The following is a 24661-nucleotide window of genomic DNA, read 5'->3' as shown; positions in this document are numbered from 1 at the left end:
CCGTGATACTTGGTATATGATGACATTGACTTCAATTCTAACCTATTTAATTGATCCGTATTAATTGTTGGTAACGATGTTTATATAACTTGCCGTTGCATCAATGCCAAAATTACCAAATTTTTATTTATACCCTTCTAAAAAAATAAATAACCCAAAATACTCTAGATTTGAGTAATTTTCACATTTATCCGAGCCGCAAAGTCAATTTGCGGTCCATTTATGGAGAGTCCCAGATTAACTTAGAAGTCCCTCAAAACATAAATATTATATATAACAGTGCATTTTTTGTGCTTTTGGGGGACTTACAAGCCAATCTGCGGCCCTCCATAAATGGACCGTATATTGGCTTTGAGGCCCGGATAAATGTAGAAATCCCTTAAATCTAAATCTATGGTGTTTTGGTTTATTTTTATTTTTTTTGTTTGTGCTATAAAAAAAAAATTCGGCCAAAATTATGATTACACATTTACACCAATTAAATAGCAACTATTTTAATGGGGCGAGTATTCTTGTGCATATTACAATTTTTAGGATCTAAACAATACTTGTAAATTTGTTAGTACTAAATGACACATTGTGATGTGTTAAAGATTATATGTGCTAATTTAATAAGAAAAAAATAGTAATTTTCTTTGGAAAACTTGTACAATTATTGAACTAACTCTACGTGGGAAAGGAGTCTGAATTGAAATCAATGGCATGCATATTCGGCGCGGATTAAAAACAGAGGCTAATTAATGCTCTTGTACAACATGATTCTGCGATAGTGTGATTTCTTTAGAATAACAACATATTTATATCCGTTTTTTTTTTTCTTACCACTCTCAAAAATCAGAATTAAATGAATATCATTTGAAAAATCAGAATTCAGATTCCGCCACGTTCGCATCGTGGATATGCGAACGGGTTGACCCGTCCGCAGATCCATGGTGCGCAGATCCACAGTGCGAACGGGTCACTCGAGCGGGTCAAAGCGAGCGTGTCAGTGCATAGATCCACGGGTCAGTGCGCAGATCCATTGTGCGAACGGGTCACGCGAGCGGGCCAGTCCGCAGATCCATTTCGCGAACGGGTTGGTGATCCGTCCGCAGATCCACGGTGCGAACGTGGTGGAATCTGAAATCTAATTATTCGAGTGGTATTCATTTAATTCTGATTTTTGAGGGTGGTAGGAAAAAAAAACCGGTATTTATATGCCATAACTTAGAATATATATTGGAGAATAAGTTTTTGATCAGTAACAAATAATAATATTTTTCGAACATATGACTGGATGGTCTCTCGTAGATATTTAAATATTTAAATTTTCGGAACTGTATATTCTGACAGATTTCAGTCAGAATATTTCTGTTTAGATCCCGACCGTCCGATCAAAACTATGTACATATTAAAGGTGCTTCGGTTTCCTACTTTATCCATGATTAATAACGATAGTGACAAATGAATTATTCGGGTTCAGTTCGGTGAGGTCAAAAATTTGTAATTTGAGAATAATTCGGATATAATTCGGGAATGATTCAGAATTATGCGAACCATAGATCTCAGTCCTGCAAGAGAGAAAAAAAATATCATGGAAAAAATTTGAGAAAAATTCGTAAAATTCGCGAATTATTTAGGTTTAATTCGGTCAACTGAATAATTTAGCATTCGGTTCAACATCACAAAAAAAATAAATTATTCGGATATAATACACGAATCTTGACACTGTGTTAATAACCCATAAATGAAGAGGTCATATCCGTAGTTGTCGTTGATTTGAACTTTTCGAAAATAATCAAATCATTTGAAATATCTTCACGCTCCAAAATCCATCCAACACCATTATTTTAGACAAAAAAAGATGTCTGTAATAAATAAAAACTTTTCCATGGTTCAATTTTTTTTTTTTTTTTCTCTATACATTTTAAGGTACTTCCACCGAAAGCCTGTATAATAGCTTACTTAGTACCTAGACGACTAGCAATGTACTATTCTGAAACAAATTCACTTGTGATGTCTCCGATAAAATAAGATGCTCTCATGCTTCAACGCTATCATTATTATTATTTTTATTATTTTTTTAAAAAGGCAAAAGTCCGCTCCATTAGCATGAAACCAGTGCATAGGGTGTTCATCGGTTCAGTTCTGTTGAAACCAAGGTTCTAAATAGCGATTATAGCGGCATAGCGGCATAGCGGGGAGACCAAAAAAAAAAGCTATTGCGAATAGCGTAGCTATAGCGGAAGCTATCACACATAGCGATTTTCCTTTTTCAAACTTTATATTTTATATTTCTACTAATTATCAACATAATCAATATTAGAGAATTGATGTAACAACTAAATGACAACTAATCTAAGTCTATACTTTTTATCAATTACGCAAATAAGAATGAAAAAAATCTAAAAAGTAACATTATTTAATAGTTTATACTTCATGGTATTACATATTATAATAGATAAAGATCAATTAATTTTATAAGGTAAATGAAGTCAATATACATATTTAAACATTTTATAATTATAATAATAATCAAAATCAGTTTTCAATTGAAACGAACGATAATAATTTTACAAACGAATACTATAAAAAGAGTAATCAAAATGAATAATTAGTATTTGAATATTTCTCGATATAGAATGATAGAATAAATCACAAATAAAAATAGAAGCATATAGTTTGGTTTAGTATACTTATTGTAGAAGACCATGTAGCATTAGAAATAAGAATAGAAGTACAGAAGTCCATATAAATTGCAAAAAAAAAAAACATGTAGCATAGCGGTAGCTATAGCGGGTCTCATATAGCGGTAATAGCGGTCAGCTATTATAGCTATAGCGGTCGTAGCTGAGTTAGCGCAATTTTATCTTATAGCTTAGCGTTTATGGTCCGGAAAAGCTATAGCGTAGCTATAGCGCCGCTATAGCTAGCTATTTAGAAGCCTGGTTGAAACTGAACCGAACTAAGCAAACTAAAGTTATAATTCGGTTTTAAAAATATAATCGAACTGAACCTAATTAGCATTACAACCGAACCGAACCAAAGTTTTATTTCGGTTTGTTCGGTTCAAACCGAAATATATTTATTTTATATTTAAAACAATTGATTTATAATAAACCGACGTATATTAAGAAATAAACTAGGGTATTAAGAAATAAATTGGGATATTAAGAAATAAACCGAATTATTTAAAGCAATTAATTAAGATATAAATCGGGACGGTCCGGATCAAATTCATAATATATAAAAGTCCAGTCGGTTCGGTTATTTCGGTTTTGAAAATTTCAAACCGAACCGAACCGAAGTCATAATTCGGTTTTAAAAAACAAACCGAACCGAACCGTTTTATCCAAACTAATTCGGTTCAGTTCAAAACCAATTAAACCGGACCCAATAAACACCCCTACCAGTGCACCCAAACTATCAGTTTTGAGACAAAATAAAAGCAAAGCAACAAAACAAACATAATAACCAAGCAATGTATCAAGTTTGAGAGATATCTAAGCTCCAAAAATATACTAATGTAACAATAACTAAGCCACACAACATGGACTAAGGATATAAGCTAAATACAAAAATATTTGTGTGTTAATTAGGTAGACTCTGGTGCCTGATACACCACAATGTCTATAGACATGTATTGGTCTAGAAAAAGAGCATCTTCAATGACTGACATTCAATCTTCTATTGCCTGTTACACTTTTTCTTGAGTGTTACATGTCCAATAGCGTCGAAATTTTTAAAAATACCATAATAAAAAAAAAAAACCAAATAACCACTGCTTCTAAAAAATTTAAATTTTGACACGGCCACATTCCTAGATGCGGCTCCCAAAAATGTGGACCATTAATTGGGGCCGCATCCCCTAGATGCACCCCCCCCCCTCTCCCCCCTAATTTATGGTCCGCATCCTGTAGATGCAACCAGGGTATTTTTCAAATTTTTAGGATTTCGTGATTATTTTTTATTTTTATTTTTTGAATATGGTATTTTTAAAAATTTCGGCCAATAGCGCAATAAAGATATGATTAACAATATAAGAGTTCTAGTTGATTTCAGTAGGCAATTATTAAAACATCTATCATTCCTATGTTTCTAAAGTGTCCAACACACAACACTAAGCACCATTAAAAAAATCTTTTTTTTTTTTCTTTGTAGAGGTAAATTCAAGACAAAATGAATGATATCTTCAAATTGGAGCCAATGATGCATATAATCCTAACTTTTGTCAAGTCAAAATCAGACTTGTTATGTCAGGTTACATTTCAAAAACAAATGTGTAACAGTTTCAGACTGTTAACAAAATTGACAGTTTTGATTCTCAATTCACCCCTAATAGCAAGATTATCTTTTGTCAAAATAGAATTTTGACAGTTTTGCTCCGACATTTTTTATAAATAAAAAATGGTACAAATTTTTTTATGTAAATTGAAACTACGTTAAAAACCAGTCTCTAATTTAGTGGCGAAAGAACAACATTCTCTGTATGAGAATTTGTGAATTAAAATTTCGAATGAAGGTTCTTATATTAAAAATGAAATTTAGAAAGCTAGACCTTTATCTTTCTGTTTAATAAAAAGAAAAGAAAATATATACAAAGGTTATTTATATAAATCAAAATTGCAAAAGACACGACTATATGTTATATTATAATGTCGTAATATTTGCAATGTATTCAAAGAATTGAATAAACTCAGAAAAACAAGTTCTAAAATAAAATTAAAGTTTGATTGTATTATTTGGTGATGCAAATCAACTCCACAATCGGAGTTGAAAATTAAGGTCCTGTTCGGCGAAATACTGTTCATGTGGGAAAAAAAAATTTAATCTGATTGAATTTTTTTTTCCACGTAAATAGTAAAAAACAGTTCAAAAAACAGGCTAACTCATTCCTATTCCTATTCCTACAGATCCACCGAACAGGCCCTAAGAAAATAGATCTTTGCATTTCAAATAGTATTTCCTTTTATGGGGTTGATATACAAATCCCTAATCCCTTAGGGCAAGAACGGGAATGGAATTGGATTCGGGTTCAATTTGAAAGATCGAAACATTGTGCGCATGGAAAAAAAAAATTTCACTATGAGTGAATTCTTTTTTTCCCATAGACACAGTGCTCAGCTGAACAGAGCCTTAGGCTGCAATATATATTTTTTATCTATCAAGATAAAAAAAAAAAAACAAAATAAATTCACGAATTCAGTAGATTAATCTATGTTTTAAATTTCTTCAACATGAATTAAAATTTCATTTCTTACATCCAAGCCAAATTGAAAAGGCAGTATCCATTTTGCAACAAATGGAGAGGAAAGAAACACATCCTTTTAGCTCTCCAGTTGTATATATCAAAAGAACAAAGAGATTTAATGGCATGTTATGGATCTATAATAGACAGACATGCAGCCTGATAAACACATGCAACTGCATGTCTGCAACCTGTCTCAATAATTCTCTCAAGAATTTTATATTGATTTTAATCATTAGCATAAGCAGGAAAACATTTTATATATTCATTTATTATTTTAGTATAGTAGCTTGGCTTCATCTTATCCATGCTCATTTCAAGGCTGAAATAGAGCATAGTTTTTAATTATTTTTGTATCGTATGAACTGAATTTTGAACATATAATTTTTCATAAAGAAATTAGAAGTTTGAATAAATTTAAATGAGTAGAATTAGAGTGTTCATATGCTCATAATTTTTTTTTTTGGTGAGCTTTACTCTAGAACTTATCAGATTGACTTTAAATAACGAATTGAAACAACTAAAACTGATTTACTTCACGAGTGATATGTTACATGGTGATTTTTATTTTTTTAGTTCAGATGACTAGATTTAAAACGTTAAAACCGATTTACTTTACGAGTGATGTGTTCACGCATCAAATTTATAAATTTTTGAATTAATTTAGTATAAAGTCAAGTAGTAAAAATAATAACTTATGAGTTAATTTTAATGCACTCATTTTTCATCATTTTTTGACTGTTTGACTATATACTAAATTAATTTAAAATTTTAAAAAATTTGATGCATGAACACATTACTCGTGAAGTAAATTGGTTTTAACGTTTTGGATCTGATTATCTAAAATTAATATGCATGGTAAGTTTTGAAGTGCTTAAGAACACTCTAGTTGTACTAAATTTAAATACATATTAAGTCACATTTACATATAAATTCAATACTAAACGAGTGATAAACGAAAATATCAAAATATTGATTAGAAATGTATTTATTAATTAACAGCCTACGCTTTAGTTGACTTAGCTATTATTGGTTGTATTTTGCCTTAGCCGTTTTTATTTCTAATTTAGTTGTTCTTGATTTTGTATATTTTGAAGTATACATTTGTACGAACTTCAGCGTTTCGTAAATAAAACAGGTGATATCCTCACTTTTTCAAAAAAAAAAAAAAAAAATTAATTAATTAACAGCCTAGATCCAGATTCTCAAAAAGTGTCTCCAACTGTTAAAAGTTAAAAAGTGTTGATGCAAAATGATAGGTCACAGCCTCACAGGTGGGGGTTAAACATGGCAAGTAATAAAGCGTCTTGCAATTAGTGGAAAGTTACATGGTGCATGTCAGATTTGTGAGGCAACGGACATGTAAGCAGGCCTACACAACGCTCAAAAGGACACGTGTTGTTGTTGGACAAAGTCAAGTCTGATGCAAAACACGTTGAAAGTGTTGTCGATGCTATGGTGGCAACCACCTGGCTCGTCACGAGTTAGGTTCAATTTGAACTCGTTATGAGCGAGCTGACTTAAGAAATCTGAATTGAAATCTCAGCTTAAAATTATCACTGACTAGATCGAGTTAGTTCGCGAACTGACGAGTTAGCTCACTGGATCTGACTGAATTTTATTTTAAGAAGAAAATAAATTGTACAAATTATTTAAACTGAGCTGAACCAAGATGGATAATATAAAATGCATACAAATTCACGATTTGATGCCTAGCCGAGCTAGCTCGTGAGTTGGCGAGCAAGCTAGACTCCAGCTTAAACTCATTAATTCTGGACCGAGCTAGTAGCGAGCTATCTCGTTAACAGTTCAGTCTAGTAACGAACGAGTTGTTAGCAAGTGAGGCAAGTACAAATCATGATTGAGCCACAAGCTACAAATTTTTTTGCCACCCCTAATCGATGCACATCGATCTCGATTGGTTCACCTCGGAGGATCGTTGGACTGTTAAGAGAAAAACCAGAACAGTTCAGATCCAACATGAACGGTCTAGATCTTTCTACAATCAATTGAGAGTAGACGCACATTTCGTGCAGACGATCCAGACGACAGTTTTTCCCATAAATCTAAATGAACATGCAAAATGTTGACATTAATCGAATGGTTCCTTTGCGGAAAGGGAAGATAGTTACTGAGAACTACCTTTTTTTTTTTTCTAATGTTTTCAAATCTTGCGTTTAAGTCGAGCGAATTAAATGCAGTTTCAGTCGGCACTAGGCAGTCAATTTCATGACTAGTTGTGAACACATATGCTTAGGGGTGCAAACGGATTGGATATTATTCGACCGTATCCGCATTTGTATCCGAAAATTAGATACGGATATTCAATATCCGAATATCCGTGCGGATACGGATACGGATACGATTTTGAATTTTAATTATCCGTATCTGAATAGTAGATATATATCATATAGTTTACAATAAATTATGAAAATATTTATGTATATATCTACGGATATCCACTATCTGATCCTTATCCGTAAGTATTCGTCTAATATCCGATCAGTATCCGTATCCAAAAATTAAAAACGAATACGGATATAATTTTACCACTATCCGATCCGTATCCGATCCATTTGCACCCCTACATATGCTGATGTTGCTCCTCGTATTCAAACCCATATACCGGAACCGCAACCGCAACCGCAACCGCAACCAGCAAATATATCAGCTGGGTTGAGTTAGGCCTGTCAGCCCAACTGGCACTTGTGGCTAACGAGGCCCGTCAAACTTGGGTTCGTCAGCTAGATATAACACGTTTCCTCCAGGTCGTTTGAAAATCAGAAACAACATACAACTCAATTAAATGAACAGACAAAATTTTAGAAGGATAAACTCAGGAAAAAAATATAAAAACCCTCAGATCTCATCGCTATAAAGCCATCACAGACGACGTCGAACAATGGTTTCAAATGGTTCTCTTTCAGCATTCCATCAAACGGAAATAGAAAAACTCTCTCTTTACCATAGATAACGCATTACCGTGTTCATTTGTAATAGGAAAAATGACATCTAGGATGGCAGAGAAGAGTGAACCAAACGCCTCCTAAGAGAATTAGATGGGATCGAAGGCATTTCGATGGGCATCAAATCAAATTCAGTCTGATATATAATCGAACTGTTCAGTTCACATTATTTGTGAGAACAGATTTATATTAAAGTTTGTCCCACAAATCTAAATGAACATAATCGACAATCTGGAGTAGAACTGAGGTGTTCTCAAGTTCACGAAGTCTGCTAAGTGAACTCTAAATTCTATCATATTAGTTTTAAATTTTAAATGACAAGTTTAAATTATTAAAAACGATATACCTTAGAAGTCATAACTTCAATGCATTTATTTTTTTAACATTTTGTTACCACTGAAGTTTGTACTAAATTAATTTTAAAATTTAAAATTTCCACATGGGCCTCTTAAGATGGATCAGTTTGGACAATCTGAAATGAGTTCTGACAAATCAGAACAACCTGTACTAGCATGGATACTATTTTCTACTATACAGAAAATTACTGGATTGTTGGATTTTGCGGCTCATCAATTTCCAAGAGAATTTATTTTGACAGAAATTGATGATGGCTCGGCTGTCAGATTAAAATTACAGCAACTATCATTCAATGCAGATATTAACTATCTCCAATCAGAACATTTCGATTAACTACAAGCTTATGTAGGTAATTTTATATCCAAGTTATTGCATTATATTTTCATGCTGTGAAAATAGCTATAGACACTCATTACGATTGATCATACGTTCATTCACTTACCAGTTACCACTAACAACATAAGATAAATTAAAAATTAAATGAGCAGCAGCAAGATAAGATGTACCAACTACAAAAACAAAACTAGTATCCAACAAAACTTGTCTGTCAAAATATAACTCCAGTACAAAATTCATAAAAATGCTCAAAAGGCCCAAGGGAGCAACAGATTTCTAACACCCTCAATTCGAACACAAGCTCCGCATTACGACTTAGATCTCCTGGACGCTAAGACCTGCCAAAACGAACAATCACCTCATTAAATTCTAACATCATCATAATAGTTAAAATTCTATAGTGTTATTGTGCTCCAGTATTATACCAAGTTACCAAAACTTTGCTACAAAATTTCATATGAAGACACAGCAAACATACAGCAAAATAAACCACAATTGTTTCCTCCACAAGCCAATTGAAAATGAGAAACTAAACATACAACTCAATTAAATCAACAAGCAAACTTTTAAAAAGATAAAGTCAAATAAAATACAAGGTCCCTCAGATCTCATAGCTATAAGGCCATCACAGAGGACATCAACCAATGGTTTTAAGCACAAGCCACAGCCTCATCTTAAATAAATTCCACATAAATGGAGACGAAACCAAAACGGCTCGAACCTAAAACCACTGCCACATCTTCTCTGGTCCATGTATTTCATCTTCATCGGGACAAAACAAACAACAACATTTATTTAACACATTTCAGCATTATATATCAGTTCACGGTTTGAATAAGGAACCAGACTGACCACATCTGTTTTAACCCTTTTATAACTATTAAAAGTTAATTCAAAATTTCAGCAAGACCAACCAAAGTTTTATTCAACTAGACTACTATTAAAAAAATAAAAGCGAAGAAAAACTGACCCGGGGGAAGGGATTGCTTGAGCTTGTCAGCCTTCTCTGAGTCGAATACACAGAGAGTGTAGAGGTACTTGGCACACCTCACCTTGAACTTCACCACATCCTTGCTTCTCTTGATCTTGACAGATCTGGCATCCTTCCTCCTCGCCGTCAGAAGGAAATCCTTGATCTCATGGATCTGCTTCGGCTGTTCCAAAATCACAAACAATAATAATATTAATTTCAAGGAAACCAATATGGAAATGAGAATCTGGATAAGACTCACAAGAGTATGTATAATCTACTAAGTTATTATAGCATTTCACTGATCTAAAGTCCAAAAATCAGATATTAAGTTTCAGCGTGTAAACCAAGACTTATTTTCTATCTAATTGTCTGTACAAGAATACAATTTATATGATTAAACATTTGTGTTCAGGTTGGACTCTGAGTTCGTTATAGTAAGGATCTAACCAGATTCAAGAACATTACAATGAGGATATCTTTGAGGTATCTAAATTAAAAACAGTTTCTCCACATATACAAATCACAATTCTTGACTCAGTTCAGGACAGACAGCTATCAATTATAGTAAAATTCACATAAACATAACACTGAAACAAAACTAGAGAGCTACTGTATTTCCATGGAGATATTTAATGCCTAATCATGATTCTCCTTTCAAAATACCAATGTTTACCAATCAACAAGAAAACGCCATGCTAATTACTAATCGAAAACTAGATCTAACTAGCAGATACCGATCTCTTAGTGAGACATTCATCAGATCAAATGTAAAGCAGTACAAATGCTACCGATCAATCAACCAGTGTTGCGTAAACTCAATTACAACTACAGCGAGACTAAGAATCGGTAAGCAAATAAATTCGAAGGAGAAGGATTTACCATCTTGTAGGGTTTTTTCGACAACTCCCGCCGCCAACCTCAGAAAAACCCTAGCAGGAAGAAAGAAAGGTACGCGCGATCTCCTTTTATACAGGAAGAGAAATCCCTAGGTTACCGATTGCTGTTCATTACCAAAAATGCCCTCCGATTTATGCCTATGCGGTTCAGTAAGGGTAGGATAAAATAGTCAAGTCACAAAGAAATTTTCTGAGTCGAGGCTGAACAACTTATTTTAATAGGCCCAAAACTTATTGGGCCTTCGAGCCCGTTTGGATTGGAATGATTTGGTACAAGCCTACAAGGCAATTGGTGGAGGCGGCACATTCGCATCCTGTGAGATATCTCATATTTTGAGCGACTTTTTGGAAAATCACAATCGTTCAAATACGTTCTGCACGAATCTCAAAGCTCAATTAATACTGGCCTCTGCGCTATCCCCGAATAGTCACCGGACACGTCGGTCACGCAAAATATGAGGTATCTCAGGGGATATGAGCTCATCGCACAAAAGAATGGTACATTGAACTATAGAAGGCATTAATTGATGCTTCAGCAGTTCCCTGGCCGTTTAAGGAGGCTAAGAAGATGATCTCATTTGGCCTTAGATGCAGCGATCGAACGAGAAAGAATAGGCCGGATCTGTCGACCATTGTGTGGAAGGAATTGAAGTCCATGGTCAGGGGCAGAACCAGGATGAAAATTTGGAGGGTGCCACGGGTCCTAATCCTTCCATATATCTACTGTAACTTTTGATTTTATGGAGGGTGCCTGACCCCCCCCTGCACCCCCCAGTTCCGCCACTGTCCATGGTAGACCTTGCTTCTGCATCAGTGTCATTGTAGAAAGCTCCTTTATCTTCTTAGTCTGTACATTTATAATTAAATGGATTAGTTTTTTTGTTGTAATTGGCTACTTCATTTCTTTGAAAGGGCTTAGCCAGGTCAGCAAGTTCAACCTGATTAATATGTTTAATTGAGAATTTCCTAATTGAATAAATAGCGTAAACCCGTCCATGGACAGCTTGTTTATTACTTGAGCAATCTTGTTTTTGTTCAGATAATTTCCTTTTAACTTTTTCCTTATTTCAAATGAACCTCTGAAATATTCTCCTTTGAGCCCAATTGAAGGAAATGAATTTCCAGTTCCAGGTTAGAATTGAAGTGTTTGTTGTGTAAAATGTATAGCCCATTGGACCTTGTTAAAGCCTATCAATTGGAGGAGGAAGAGTATTTCCTAATTTCTCAAGTACTTGAAGCATTTTTCAAATCTCTCAGATTTTTTATTAATAGGAAAATAAATAAATAAATATTGACAATACAAAATAATTTTGATAAAATTTGAAATCTAAGAAAACCGTAATGGATTATAACGTATGTTGAATGTTATAAACCATAGATAATTTAAATTAATTAATCACTAACTAATGAAAACAGAAAAAAAAAAAAAAGGGGTAACATATCAGACATTATTAGGTGCTTATTCTAAGTCTGGAAACTGGAGCACTATGCTAAATTAAGAAGCAATGTCTGGATGTTATTGTTGGTAACATCCTTATTTATTTTTTGGTTTCATGAATTATAATTCATTGATTTAGATTGATTGGACGTTATTATAACATCCTTATAACCTATAATGGTTTTCATAGATTTCAAATTTCGTCAGATTCATTCTTTGTTATCGATATTTTTTTATTTTATTTTCCTATTAATAAAAATTTCAGGAGATGACTTAGATATCAGAAACCCGGTCGAATGTGTCGGTTTGGTCAGGTGTTAATTGGGTCAAACAAAAATGCTGTCAATTGGATTTAATCATCTCTAAATTGACTGATGCAGCAAATTGATCTACAAAAATATTTCTAAATTGACAGATGCAGTCAGAGAGATAAACATTCACTCTTTTCAGGTCAAAAAAATTGCCAAAAATTTTGTACATTATTGCATGATGTCTTTCTGTGAAAATTGTTACTATTTACATGAAAAGACTCTACAAAAGACTAACATGTTACTACTGCATTAGTCTATCAAATTGTGTATTAAAAAAAATCAAAACACAGAATATCTATAATTCTATATTAATCAATCTATTCTTCCAATGGGGGTGGCTGTGTGTCAGTCGCAGACGAGGCATTTTGGATTAATTCACGCGCAATTTGTATCATCTGTTCAACTTCTACCTTGTACTGGAAGATAATTCCAATGAAATATTTAGAAACTTTTTTATTTGATGAAACTTAAAATAAGCAATAGCTGTTCAAGAATGGTATACAGAGCTCAGCACATTATTTTTTATTTTCAATTACTACATATTGAACCTTTTCATTAAGCTAAAAGTTCATGTCTTGCGCCATAATGGTTTTATCCAAATAAAAAAGTCACAATGTAAGAATTGAAGAAAATGATCTGACACAAAATGAACTTCATTTTTCAGGTTTTAGGGAAGCATAGTATACAAAAGAAATGCAAACCTCATCAACAGCACCACTCTTTATTTTGGATTGCATGAGACACCATTTCTTGAAATGAGCACCTGAAATTAGAATTTGAGAAAATAATTGATCAAATAAAATATTAAATATAAAAAAAACGGAAGTAATGAAACGTAAGAAAACAATAGAAGTCCGTTTATCTTACCAACAATGATCTCTATATTACATGACAAAGGGGAAGTTGTTTGAGCTATCCATCTACAGTGTATCTGAAATACCGAAAAAAAATCTCATCATTTTGTTATTTCCTCCTGTATGGTAACCTTCTAATTGTCCAATACCCAAAGCAGTGATTTTTTTTATTTTTCTAAGAAATTAAAAATTCAAATCTTCGGAAAATGGATTGATTGTTTTTTTCTTCGAAAAATCAATTTCTTTCCCGAAAAATTTGAATTATTAATTTCTAAAAAAAATAAAAAGATCCAAAGCAGCTGTCCTTGCACTGTTTCAACAGGGTTTGTTGTCAGGCTTTTAGCAAGACATCTATATCAAAGCCTAATTACAACATATCTAAATATCTAATACTACCCCCTACCTTCAAAGCAAAAAAGAGGCAGTCTATGAAAAGAAATATCTCATATTATATGTATTGCAAATTACCTCAAAATAGGAACCAAACGGGACATCATGCACTTGCTGAACAGTCTCAAAGATCTGAAAGCAACAGCATAATCAGGGCTCTTTGTAAAATAAAAAGGTCAATTCCATTGTGATAGCGAAAAAATATTGAAATATCCTCCTGAACATAGAAATATTGTGTATATCCTATAATACATGAACAATTAATGAACTCAACCCCGTCTCCCCATATATTTTCTATTAGAGACGTCATTTGATGTGATGCACACAATGCAGGGATAAAAGTGGGATTTTTTTAACACTGGTATACATGAAAATGTACCGAGTAAACGAAAATAGTAAGAGACGGACCAAATTTGTCTTATCTTGGGAAAAAACCACATGCTGCCCCTCGGTCAGGGCGGTGTAAGGCGGGCACATGGGGCTTTTGCATATAGACCGGCATGTAATTTCTCTCACTTCACCATCATAGTCTTCCGTCATGTGCCACTGACCAATCTATATAGAGCATATATTACAATAATATCAGCATTATTAAGTGATAAAATTGTAAATTGTTCAAAAAGTTCAAATGCTGGGTAACTCAGCAGTGTGCTTACATTAAGATCGAGATCTTTCCTTTGGTTTCGATATTCAGCGATGAATTTTGAGTCATTGCTAAAGAGATGCAGAAAGAACTGCTCAGCGGTACATGGGAAAGTATCCTAGATAAAAAAAAAAAAAAAAAACTACAAAATTAGTTTATAATTGTAACTATATTACATATTTGTGTCAGCAGAAATATTTATCATGAATCTTTTAACCATCTGCTAATGCCAATTCCCATTTTTTTTTCTTTCTTTTCACTAATAAATCAGCATGAAATTTTATTGCATGTCTTTGCAAAGTTCAATTGGAAAAAACATTATCATTTTATGGAGTCAATGTTCAGTATTAAGGTCAATGCACCTTCAATTAACAAAATGACAGAATGAAAATAGTGAAGTATGAATTTAGTGGATCGTACATTGTATATGCTGACTAGGACTTCTTCTTTCACAAAAGGTTCGACCTTTTTTGCCACATCTACTTTCTGTTCGGGAGGTGGGGTCTCCACTCTCCAATTTCTCATGCTATGTGCTCGCATCTCTGATTGCTGCCATTCCTGAATTAACAAAACATGCATTTTTTTCCATATTGTTAAATTCATAATAACCTTATATGCATTTTCTTACAAATATTATCTATCTTTACATATTCCAATCTTGTAAAATGTTGGTGCACGGTATCACTTTTTAGTAAACGAATTAAGAATTAACATAGACATACCTAACATTGACTTGGAACACATGTATATTCCCCCTTATTTTGGAAACAAAATCACCAAAACTTGACATGCTAACATGTACCTTTATATTCTTTTTGGTGCAAAATGTTACGACAAAGCAAAATTTACCAGAAATGTCTAAGGGCCAAAATAGGAACTTTAAGAGATCAAACTAAAAGCAATTGCCAAAATGTTGTGTTTTCTTTTTTATCAAATGAAGAAGGCTCACAAGGCCCTTTTTCCATATTTAGTGACCAGGAAAGCTTAACCTATACTCTCTTACAAGTCATTCCAATAGCTTGCCACTTAAGCTACTTGACCATTTGCAACAATTTTGTACTTCAAAAATATTTTATCTACAAAAGCATTATTTAAAATTTGTATCTGCAGAAACCAATTAGCAAAGCACAAGATAAAAATGAAACCTCATGAGGAAATCATGGTTAATACCTTTTTCTCAGCCTCGATCATTTCATGATATTTCTTCTTATACCTCTCGATGGTATTCATTGTATGACCTCTATTCCAAAATGATGCAAACATATACTTCATTCTTCCTGCGCATGGTTTCAATTAAAAGACTTGTGAGTTGTTTTTTAGAACAAAAGTTGTATAATGAAACCAAATATTTTGATTCAAAAAAGTTACCATCGGGACTTCCCAAAGGAGGTACACCGTGACCACCTGCTCCCGGGCGTAGGACAATCGTAATTGCAGGGTTTATCAATGCATGTGTGCTCCTCCTAATCTACAATGGAGAACTACCACAATTTACATTATTTAAGCACACCTATGACTACATACATATTACTATTTTTCGATCTTCTTAATTTGATACGAGAAAGAACATAATTATACCTCATCTATGTCCCCATAAGGAATCACAACCTGTCATATAATAAAGCTTGTCATGACATGTATATTGATCGAAAATACACTACACAAGTTACTAGCCTAGTTCTATAAAATATTTTATATTAGGAAGAAAGAGATAGGAGTCGTAAAAGAAAACCTTAATTTGCTTTTTGAAAACATTGGAATGAAAGCATATATGCCAATCAGATACATACATCCAACCATGGTACAAGAATGACCTCTCTAGAGCACATGAATATTTATGCGCTACTACCTGGGGAGAAAACTACATTATATGAGAACCACACTTTTGGAGAAACAATCTGAACATAAAAATGATTTTCACTTGTGTATAATTCCCACCTCATCAGGAGGTAGCTCGAAGGTAGTTTGCATGGGGCCCGGTTTCTGATGAACCACTGTTGGAACGGGTCTATCAGAGGAAATCCTCCTACGAGCATCCGCTCCGGCAAGTCTATCCAAGGACCTAGAACTCTCTGGAACTTGTACTATTCTTATTTGAAGGCAAACCTATAAAAGTAAAGTAAAAATCTAGAACTATTTCCGATGCACCCAGTTCTTACAGAGCAATTTGATGATTTCAAATTTCCCACAAACCCTTGAAGACAAAAATTTGAGTGAGGCTATGGTACTATGCATAGCGCGGATTGGTCCGTGCTATGGATCAATATCTTCGTTTTCAGAGTACAAATATTTGCTCATAAAAGTTCAATATGATTTCCATGTGAAAATGCACTTGCAGACTACATTTACGTTTTAAATTTTTTTTTTACTATTTCTTTAGATATATAGTAGAAATTCACTACTTTTGAATGGTCTAGAATTTTTTAGATCAAGTGATTTTCTACCTATCGAAAGAAATAGTAAAAAAATTCTAAAAAAATGTGAAATTTGATTTACAAGTACACTTTCATATGGAGATCATGTTGAACAGTTCAGATCAATTGTTTCGACTTTGAAATTTGAGATATTGATCCATAGTACAGACCAATCCGCACTATGCATATACCATAGCCTCACTCCAGAAATTCATCTATTTTATCTGCACTAGAATATGACAGTATATCATGTCCTCCAAATTATTTTTTTTCCATTTTTTATGAGAGCTATATTACCTCCCCTGATTTATCCAAAGTATGCCAGACGGGTCCAGATTGGCCTTCACTCTGAACTGGTACAGTGACCGATCCAAGAGGATTGCTTTTCCATACAATGTCCCAGTCATATATCGCTACATGTATCTACAATAAAAAAAATTACAATTGAACAAGATAAATTTCGAAAAAGACCAAATTTGTATGTGTAGTCTTTAATTACATATTTGACCGAGTATTGATTTTTACGCTACTTTTGGTAGCACTAACCAGCACTGCTATGGCATTCTATTCAGAAAAATAATTACAATTCATAAAAGGGGACCTTACCTCTGAAGGAATAGAATCGACAAAAAAATTGAAGTCCTCTCCCCAAATTGGATTTCTTGTGCCCGGTACCATGGAGCTTTATTTAGCAAATAAAACAATAAAAATGCCAAAAAAAATAATAATAAGAAAACTTGAAGGTCCTTGAAAAGGAATAAGAAAAGTTAAGGGGCACTGATGCAAAAAGATGGTTATTAATAACTAACCTGAAACGTTTCTGCTCAGCACAAGTGATGATTGCATATGGATCTGATGTTCCATTTATGCTAGCTGCTACTAAACTTTTGGCTGCTAGTAACTCTACCTATATACCAATAGACAATTTTAGAAAATAAAAATATAAAAGAACAAATCCAAGGAGAAAAAACATTTTCAATTTTTAGCAAAATTATACCTGGACTACATAAGCTGTATTTGCAGTGGGCTCCCCTTTGATTTTACTTATCTACAAAATCATGTAGTCAAACAAATCCATTAGCAATATTATAAGGAAGTTTGCCTGGACATGCATTGAGAAAAAAAAAATTTGATGTAGTCAAGCTACCAATTATAGCCACCAAAACTGGAGGAAGGTAGGGATTACAATCACTGATCTTAATAGGAAAAAAAAATCATAAAATATTTCAAAATTTAGCACTTGAATCCCCAGAGTTTTAAATTCTACAATCAGTTAAGAGGTATCTATATCATTTCACACACATTGCTACAGTACTATTGAAAAGAACTTGAACTTCCCATAAGCCTCACATCTCATTTTCAAAATTAGTATATGAAATCATGAATTCTCATAATATTGCACCAGATGATGCCAAGAAATGGAATGTTTTTTCAATGCCTCCACCATTGGTTCTCTACTTTAGGAAGTACATTGCAAAAGATAAAATGTAAAGTATCAATCGTATCCAAACTATTAACAACGAAAGGAAACATTTAGAAACACACTTTTTGACAAGTGATTCAATGTCTAAGTGATCATTAGTTTCTTTTATCAAAGGCTTAATTTCATAAACTAAAAGGGTATACATGTAAAAATGCAAGCAACTATTTGAGAATGACTTTGGAAACTCCGAAGCAATATGACTTTCGCAAGTAATATTAAATTATTAAGTACAGGTTGCAAATTAAGAACAGTTATTGAGAAAGGGACTGCACTATATTGTCTGTTTAAATTGACAAATACCAATGTCTTTGTCTGAAAGTTTTGCCTTCAAGGCACAACTGTTGGATAATCCTTGTAAAGCTGAAGTACTATATTTATTTATTTTCAATAAATAGTTGCCTCGAAACTATTCATGACTTGTAATCCATCCAATTTTAATTTGACTATATATATATAGGGTCTACCATACATTGCAATGCATAAGCATTTTTGTACATTAGACTATAAATCACGGAATTCAAAGTCCAAATAACCAATCCAAACCGTTCGTCTTGTTCTCCATATTAATATGTGTTTGGAGACCAAATTTTACTATTTTTTTAGATTTATTGAAAATCGTTGTTTTTCAAACAAACATGGACCATAAAAAACAGCGATTTTCAACAAATCTAAAAAAATAGTAAAAAATTTCCAAAAAATATAAAAATTTCAATAGTATATCATGACTTGATACTTTTCACATGCATCAATAGTACCAAATGCAGAGTAAAAAACTAACAAATAATTTGTCCGACAAAGAACAAAATATAATCTGGTTGTTCTTGTATAGTGGGGTAAAAAGTAAAAACAAAATAGGTTGGTTGTTCTTGATGGGAGCAGAGGGAGAGAGAAATACAAAAGAAAACAAAAATGTTGATCAAGCTTTAGAAGGATTGGTATCACAAAATAAACTTCTTGGAGGGTGTAAGCATAAAAGATTATTATAAACTCAAGCCCATGAACAAACGCACTAGAAATTAAACACACATATATCAGTTAATTAGTATGATGTATACTCTAACTAACAAAGATGCTTTTCTATAATTTTATTGTGGTAGACTCAGTTTAGCTTGTTAATTCAAGAAGAAAACAAACAATTACAGCAGCAAATGGAAGCAATTAATATTACATTAACTTGAAAGTCAATGCATGACCTCTTGCACGAGAAATGTAGAGAAATAAAAGATAGCGCTAAGTGTGCTCCCACCTACTATAAAGGGCGCGCTCATAATTTTCAATTTTACAAGGGTTGATCACGAAAAGATTGAAAATTGAATATTCAAAAGAAGAGTAAATGGTGTCATGGACTCATGGTGACACGATCAAAATATGCGCAAAAACATACCTTATCTTTAGCATCTTGTTCTTCCTTTCGAATGCCTTCTTCTTCTTCTCTACCGCCATTGTTTGAAACCAAGGAATCGAACAAGACATAGTACAAACCGATTATCACTACCACCGTTACGCACAAAATTTGTATTTCCCAAATCGAGGGAAAGAGACAAAGTCCCATGCTTTTCCACATTTCATCCAATTCCATGCCTAAAAGAACGAACTTTCGATCGAGATAGAGAGGGAGAGGGGATGGGGGAGAGAAAACTTTTGATTTTCGTGATGTAGTTTTATTCGAGAGGGAGAGGGGAGGGGGAAATTTTACTGAAGGATTTGTTAGAGATAGAGAGAGAGAAGAGAAAGAAAGTCGAGAGGAGTATTCGACTGTTTAACTCTCAGGGGTCGAGTCGCGATGGGAGAAAAAGAGTTTGAATTAATTGAATGCTCCCGGAGCACGAACCCAAAACAATAATTTAATTCACAGATGGACCAAATTTGTTGCTAGTAACGCAGTGACAAATGAATTATTTTAATTTTAGAAAATATATATTTAATTTTCAAATTAATTATTTTAATTTTAGAAAATATATATTTAATTTTCAAATTAATTATTTTAATTATAGAAAAGATAAATTAATTATTCGGATTCGATTCGGCAAGGTTAAAAGTTCGTGATTCGGAAATAATTCTGAATTATCCGAACCAGAAATCTCTGTCCCGCAAGAGAGTAAAAAAAATATTATGGGATAAATTCACGAATAATTCAAAAAATTCGGAAAAAAATTCGTAAAATACGTGAATTATTCGGGTTTAATTCAATCAAAGTTCGGTCAACAAAATAATTCGGCGTTCGGTTCAGCATCACCAAAAAACGAATTATTCGAATATAATTCGGATATAATACGTGAATCTTGTCACTATGGCTAGTAGTAAGTAAATTTTTGAGAATAATTCGGATTTTAGTATCAGTTCTAGAACTTATTAGAAGCTAATTTGAAATTAGAATTATTCATTTAATATGTAACTATTAGTAAATTAAAATTATCTAGATAATGAAGAAAGGTGATTATTTTTTTAGAATTCTTTTGATTCTTTATAAAATATAATAATTTAACAATACTGGTATTGCATAAAAGAGCAAATTGTTTCTAAATAACATTAATGTTGTTCGAATCAATAATTTTCGCTGAAAATTATTTCTAAATGTCAAACTTGTCACTATGATTAGTAATTAAAAAACTCAAATACAAACACTAGCCAATCCAAAAAGAGATTGGGTAGGTAATTGTGTACTCTTGAATTTGAATTTTTTATTTTGATTCAGTACTAATTGTTCAATGGGTCTACTCCTGATTGATTCAATGTAGTGCCTACCCCTGATCCGAGTTAGTTCAATTCTTAAACCAATTCTTTTTGAGTTTTGGTCAATTATGTGTATTTCATTTTTTTTTTGGATATGCAATTATGCGTATTTCGTAAATAGAATGAAAGAGAATAAGAGAACAAGAAATGTTTGACGGTGGGGCCTATTATTACAATTATAAGGTGATGGGCCGGTCAAACTTTTTGTGCCTTTTATTATTCATTATTTATATTTCGATTAAATTTTTTATCTAAGTTTTGACTTTGATTTTTTAATTGGCTAAGAACAGTTCCACTTTAAATTGTGCCAAACAAATTTTTAATTAACTTGGAAAAAATATTTCAATGTTGTGTCAATATATTGTAACAAATTTTATAATAAACATAGTTATAGGGATGAGTTGCAAATGCATATCCGACAAGTTAATAGGTTTGAATCCGATTAGTGCCTTATCCTAACAGAAATTCAGGATCCGCCCCTGAATACAAAAGGGAATAAAATAATTATAACTTAAATGATCTACATACATATAACATTATATTTTATTTTTAATTTAAATTTTCATTAGAAAACAAATTGGAAATTATATGTCACTCATGTTAATATTTACCATGGTGACAATTTTTCCGAATAATATTCATATTATACTTGAATTATTATTTTTCATAAACCTCTTCGGATTACTTCCGAATTTGACGAATTGAAGAACAACACACTCTTAATCTTAAATAATCAATAAAATTTACTAAAATTTTATTTATTCTGTACAAATATTAATATTTATTATATTATTTCTATTATAGAGGAAAGAACTATTCTTGTTAGACTTGGCCAAATATCTATTGGACAAAGTAATATTTTACTAAAATATGCTTTATAAAATTATTTTATGACAAAGTAATAGATCCTTTACTTTTTACTTATTAATACTATTTTTTTTATATTTTTAGACGGTGAACCGAGAGTACGCAATATAAGAAGTTAGTTGAAGGAGGGGAGACGGCGCCAAGGCGGTGAAGTTGGAAATATTTCCATATGAACCTGGACCTCGTAAACCGTGTTAGTATTGCTCGTTTTTTGGAAGTCGTGGTCAAGCTGAAGACTTTAAGTGTGTACGAATAAAACGCCAAAATTAAAAGAGAGAAAAAGATTCTTGTTCTTGAATTTAAAATTTTAAAGAGAAACACATATTCGTATCTTTTGTTGCTTTTGTATGGCAGAAACTCACAGGTGATTTTCTCGTATCAACTCATTCTTTTTTATATTATATACTCCTTAAAATATCCCACAATTTTAGTATACAGTTTAGAAGGTTTCATTTGGATCTCCAAGAGCATCTACATTTACAAAATTATTATAGTTTCTAATCTGTTGTGGTGATTTTTAATTTAGTTTCAGAGATGTAATAAAATTTCTTATTTAGAAATTATACAGTAAAATTTTTTATTAAGAAATTGTTTATAAACTTCATACTGACTAAATGATTGGCTCAAATTATTTTTCATTTTAAATTTGTTGCTAATGTGGTTTAATAGAAACTCTAAAATTAATTTTATAGATGTGAGTTAGAAATTTTAGTGACTTTAGTTTCTAAAAAGTGTTTAACAATTATTTATAAACTCAGTTGAGTTTCAAAGATGTAGATGCTCTAAGGAGGGAGCATGGACGTCAGACTGATGTTCGATCTGAATCATTCAATCTGTGTTGAGAGTTGTGCACCCGGTTTAATAGTTCATAATTTTAATTGTATGTACGAATTTCGATGCAGATCAAACAACTTAGACCAACATCAGACTAAATTTAATCAGATGTCTATCAAAAACACCCCGCTCTCAAGTAATGAGATCTTAACAATACATATGAAAATCAATGGACAATGAAAGTACTAACATAAAACAATAATTGGCCAGATTTTTTGACAAAAAGCTACAGGAAATAAAAAAAATGATATGAATAAATTACAGTGTTGAAGGACCAACAACGGCGGATTCAGAATTTTCGTCAGGGGAAGCAAAAAAATATCGAACCAGATTTAAATAGCTAATCGGATTTAAACCTATTAACTAATTGGGTGCTCGATAAAAAAATAATAATTTGACTTATATTTTTCAATGCTCTAACTTGTAATTTCTGATGCTTTAAATTCTAATTCTAATTACCAATTATAATTCAAAAAAATTATTTTGATTTTAATACTAAATTTAATCCGAATTAGAAATTAAACATCCAAAGAGATGCAAAAAAGTTTTCAGAGAGATAAAGTTGATCAACACCGATAGATCACTACTAAAATTTAAAATTCAAGAGGCTGCCCCTGTTACATACTGGATCCGCCCCTAAGTACCAATATGTAAATTCAATATTTTATAAGTTCGTTTGCTTAACAAAAACTGAATTGAAATCTTCTAAGTTGGATTAAAATACAACCACAACATCAACATGGTAATAAGAATTCAATAAGATAAAAACAACACTCATTATAAAAATCATGGTATGCTTGACATTAAATGATGTTTAATATCTAGGTACATGACTTCATTCATGCATCTATTTTTGCTTGTGGAATAAGTTCAATTTTGTTGCGTACGGATATACGGAATGACATCATCAAAATTGGAAAGGTTGTTTTCTACATAAAAATGGGAATTTTATCTCACATAACATCCGCCACAGAAAATCCCAAGCTGAGAGAAAACGTGTAGGAAATTTCAAATTTTTTTATTTTTCAAAGCGTGAATTTCCTTGAATTTAATGTTTCAATGACATCAACAAAATTGGAAAGGTTGTTTTCACAGTGACAAATGAATTATTCGTGTTCAGTTTGACAAGATCAATAATTTGTGATTCGGGAATAATTTGGGTATAATTCGGTAATGATTTGGAATTATCCGGATCAGAGATCTCAGTTCTGCAAGAGAGCAAAACAAAAAAAGTTCTAAGAAAATTTCGTGAATAATTCGTAAAATTAGGGAAATTCGTGAATTATTCGCGTTTAATTCGGCGTTCGGTTTAGCTAGAAAAATGAATTATTCGGATTTAATTCGCGAATCTTGTGACTATGACTTATTTTCTGCATAAAAATGGAAATTTTATCTCACATAACATCCGCCACAGAAAATCCCAAGATGAGAGAAAACGTGTAGGAAATTTCAAATTTTTATTTTTTTAAAGACTAAATTTCCTTGAATTACTGTTCTAGTCTTCATGAAATTTCTTCCAGAAGAATAATTCCCAGTCAAAAAATTAATATGTACTTTTTCCAACACGGCAAATTTGTCAAATGTAGAATTGTTGACCCACTTCAAGACTTAAAAAGGTTCTTATCCTAATTACTGTTGTTTAAGTCAATGTAGTGGATTGAATTCGGGTAGGGTACGGGTACCTCGGGTACGGGTAGGGCGGGTAGTCGGGTAGGGCGGGTACGGGTAGGGCGGGTAGTCGGGTAGGCGGGTACGGGTAGGTCGGGTAGGGTTTTCAAAAAGTGTACCCTACCCGTTTCAAACCCGTGCCCGTCCCGGGTAACGGGTACGGGTACCTCGGGTACGGGTAGTCGGGTAGGGCGGGTAGGGTACGGGTATTTTTTATTTTTTTTTATTTTTTTTTTATTTTTTTTTATTTTTTTTTATTTTTTTTATTTTT

General features: G+C 32.6%; 2 protein-coding genes across 3 annotated transcripts; both read right to left on the bottom strand.

The window, feature by feature from the left end:
- Positions 1-9019: 9019 nt before the first annotated feature.
- LOC144547989 (large ribosomal subunit protein eL38z/eL38y) lies at positions 9020-10877 on the bottom strand. Its single transcript, XM_078296677.1, has 3 exons — positions 10739-10877; positions 9857-10040; positions 9020-9224 (listed from the first exon to the last, which is right to left on the bottom strand). Exons 1-3 carry the CDS (start codon positions 10739-10741, stop codon positions 9202-9204), a joined length of 210 nt encoding a protein of 69 aa, XP_078152803.1. The 5' UTR covers positions 10742-10877; the 3' UTR covers positions 9020-9201.
- Positions 10878-12619: 1742 nt separating this feature from the next.
- On the bottom strand, positions 12620-19933 carry LOC144547986 (BAG-associated GRAM protein 1-like). Of its 2 annotated transcripts, XM_078296673.1 has the most exons (17): positions 19673-19933; positions 17803-17853; positions 17615-17712; positions 17412-17487; positions 17103-17228; positions 16330-16497; positions 16124-16240; positions 15970-15999; positions 15760-15859; positions 15562-15668; positions 14812-14949; positions 14405-14509; positions 14157-14303; positions 13827-13880; positions 13372-13435; positions 13206-13267; positions 12620-12920 (listed from the first exon to the last, which is right to left on the bottom strand). In XM_078296673.1, the coding sequence occupies exons 1-17, from the start codon at positions 19865-19867 to the stop codon at positions 12822-12824; spliced, it is 1737 nt and encodes a 578-aa protein (XP_078152799.1). In that variant the 5' UTR covers positions 19868-19933; the 3' UTR covers positions 12620-12821. The 2 variants fall into 2 exon arrangements, with proteins under 2 accessions (XP_078152799.1, XP_078152800.1); XM_078296674.1 differs by lacking the exon at positions 17103-17228.
- Positions 19934-24661: the final 4728 nt, after the last annotated feature.

This window comes from Carex rostrata, chromosome 32, assembly GCF_964058835.1.
Source record: "Carex rostrata chromosome 32, lpCarRost1.2, whole genome shotgun sequence".
NCBI classification, from domain to species: Eukaryota; Viridiplantae; Streptophyta; class Magnoliopsida; order Poales; family Cyperaceae; genus Carex; species Carex rostrata.
Note: the sequence above shows the minus strand (reverse complement) of the source record. Positions and strands in the feature narration are given on the sequence as shown.

Coding starts and splice junctions, on each gene's coding strand:
- LOC144547986 (XM_078296673.1), bottom strand. CDS start 19,867: ATGGAATTGGATGAAATGTGGAAAAGCATGGGACTTTGTCTCTTTCCC. Junction 17,854..19,672: donor AACAAGATGCTAAAGATAAG/GTATGTTTTTGC, acceptor ATGATTTTGTAG/ATAAGTAAAATCAAAGGGGA. Junction 16,000..16,123: donor TTTTCAAAAAGCAAATTAAG/GTTTTCTTTTAC, acceptor ATTATATGACAG/GTTGTGATTCCTTATGGGGA.
- LOC144547989 (XM_078296677.1), bottom strand. Junction 9,225..9,856: donor CAAGCAATCCCTTCCCCCGG/GTCAGTTTTTCT, acceptor TCGTTTTGGCAG/GTCTTAGCGTCCAGGAGATC.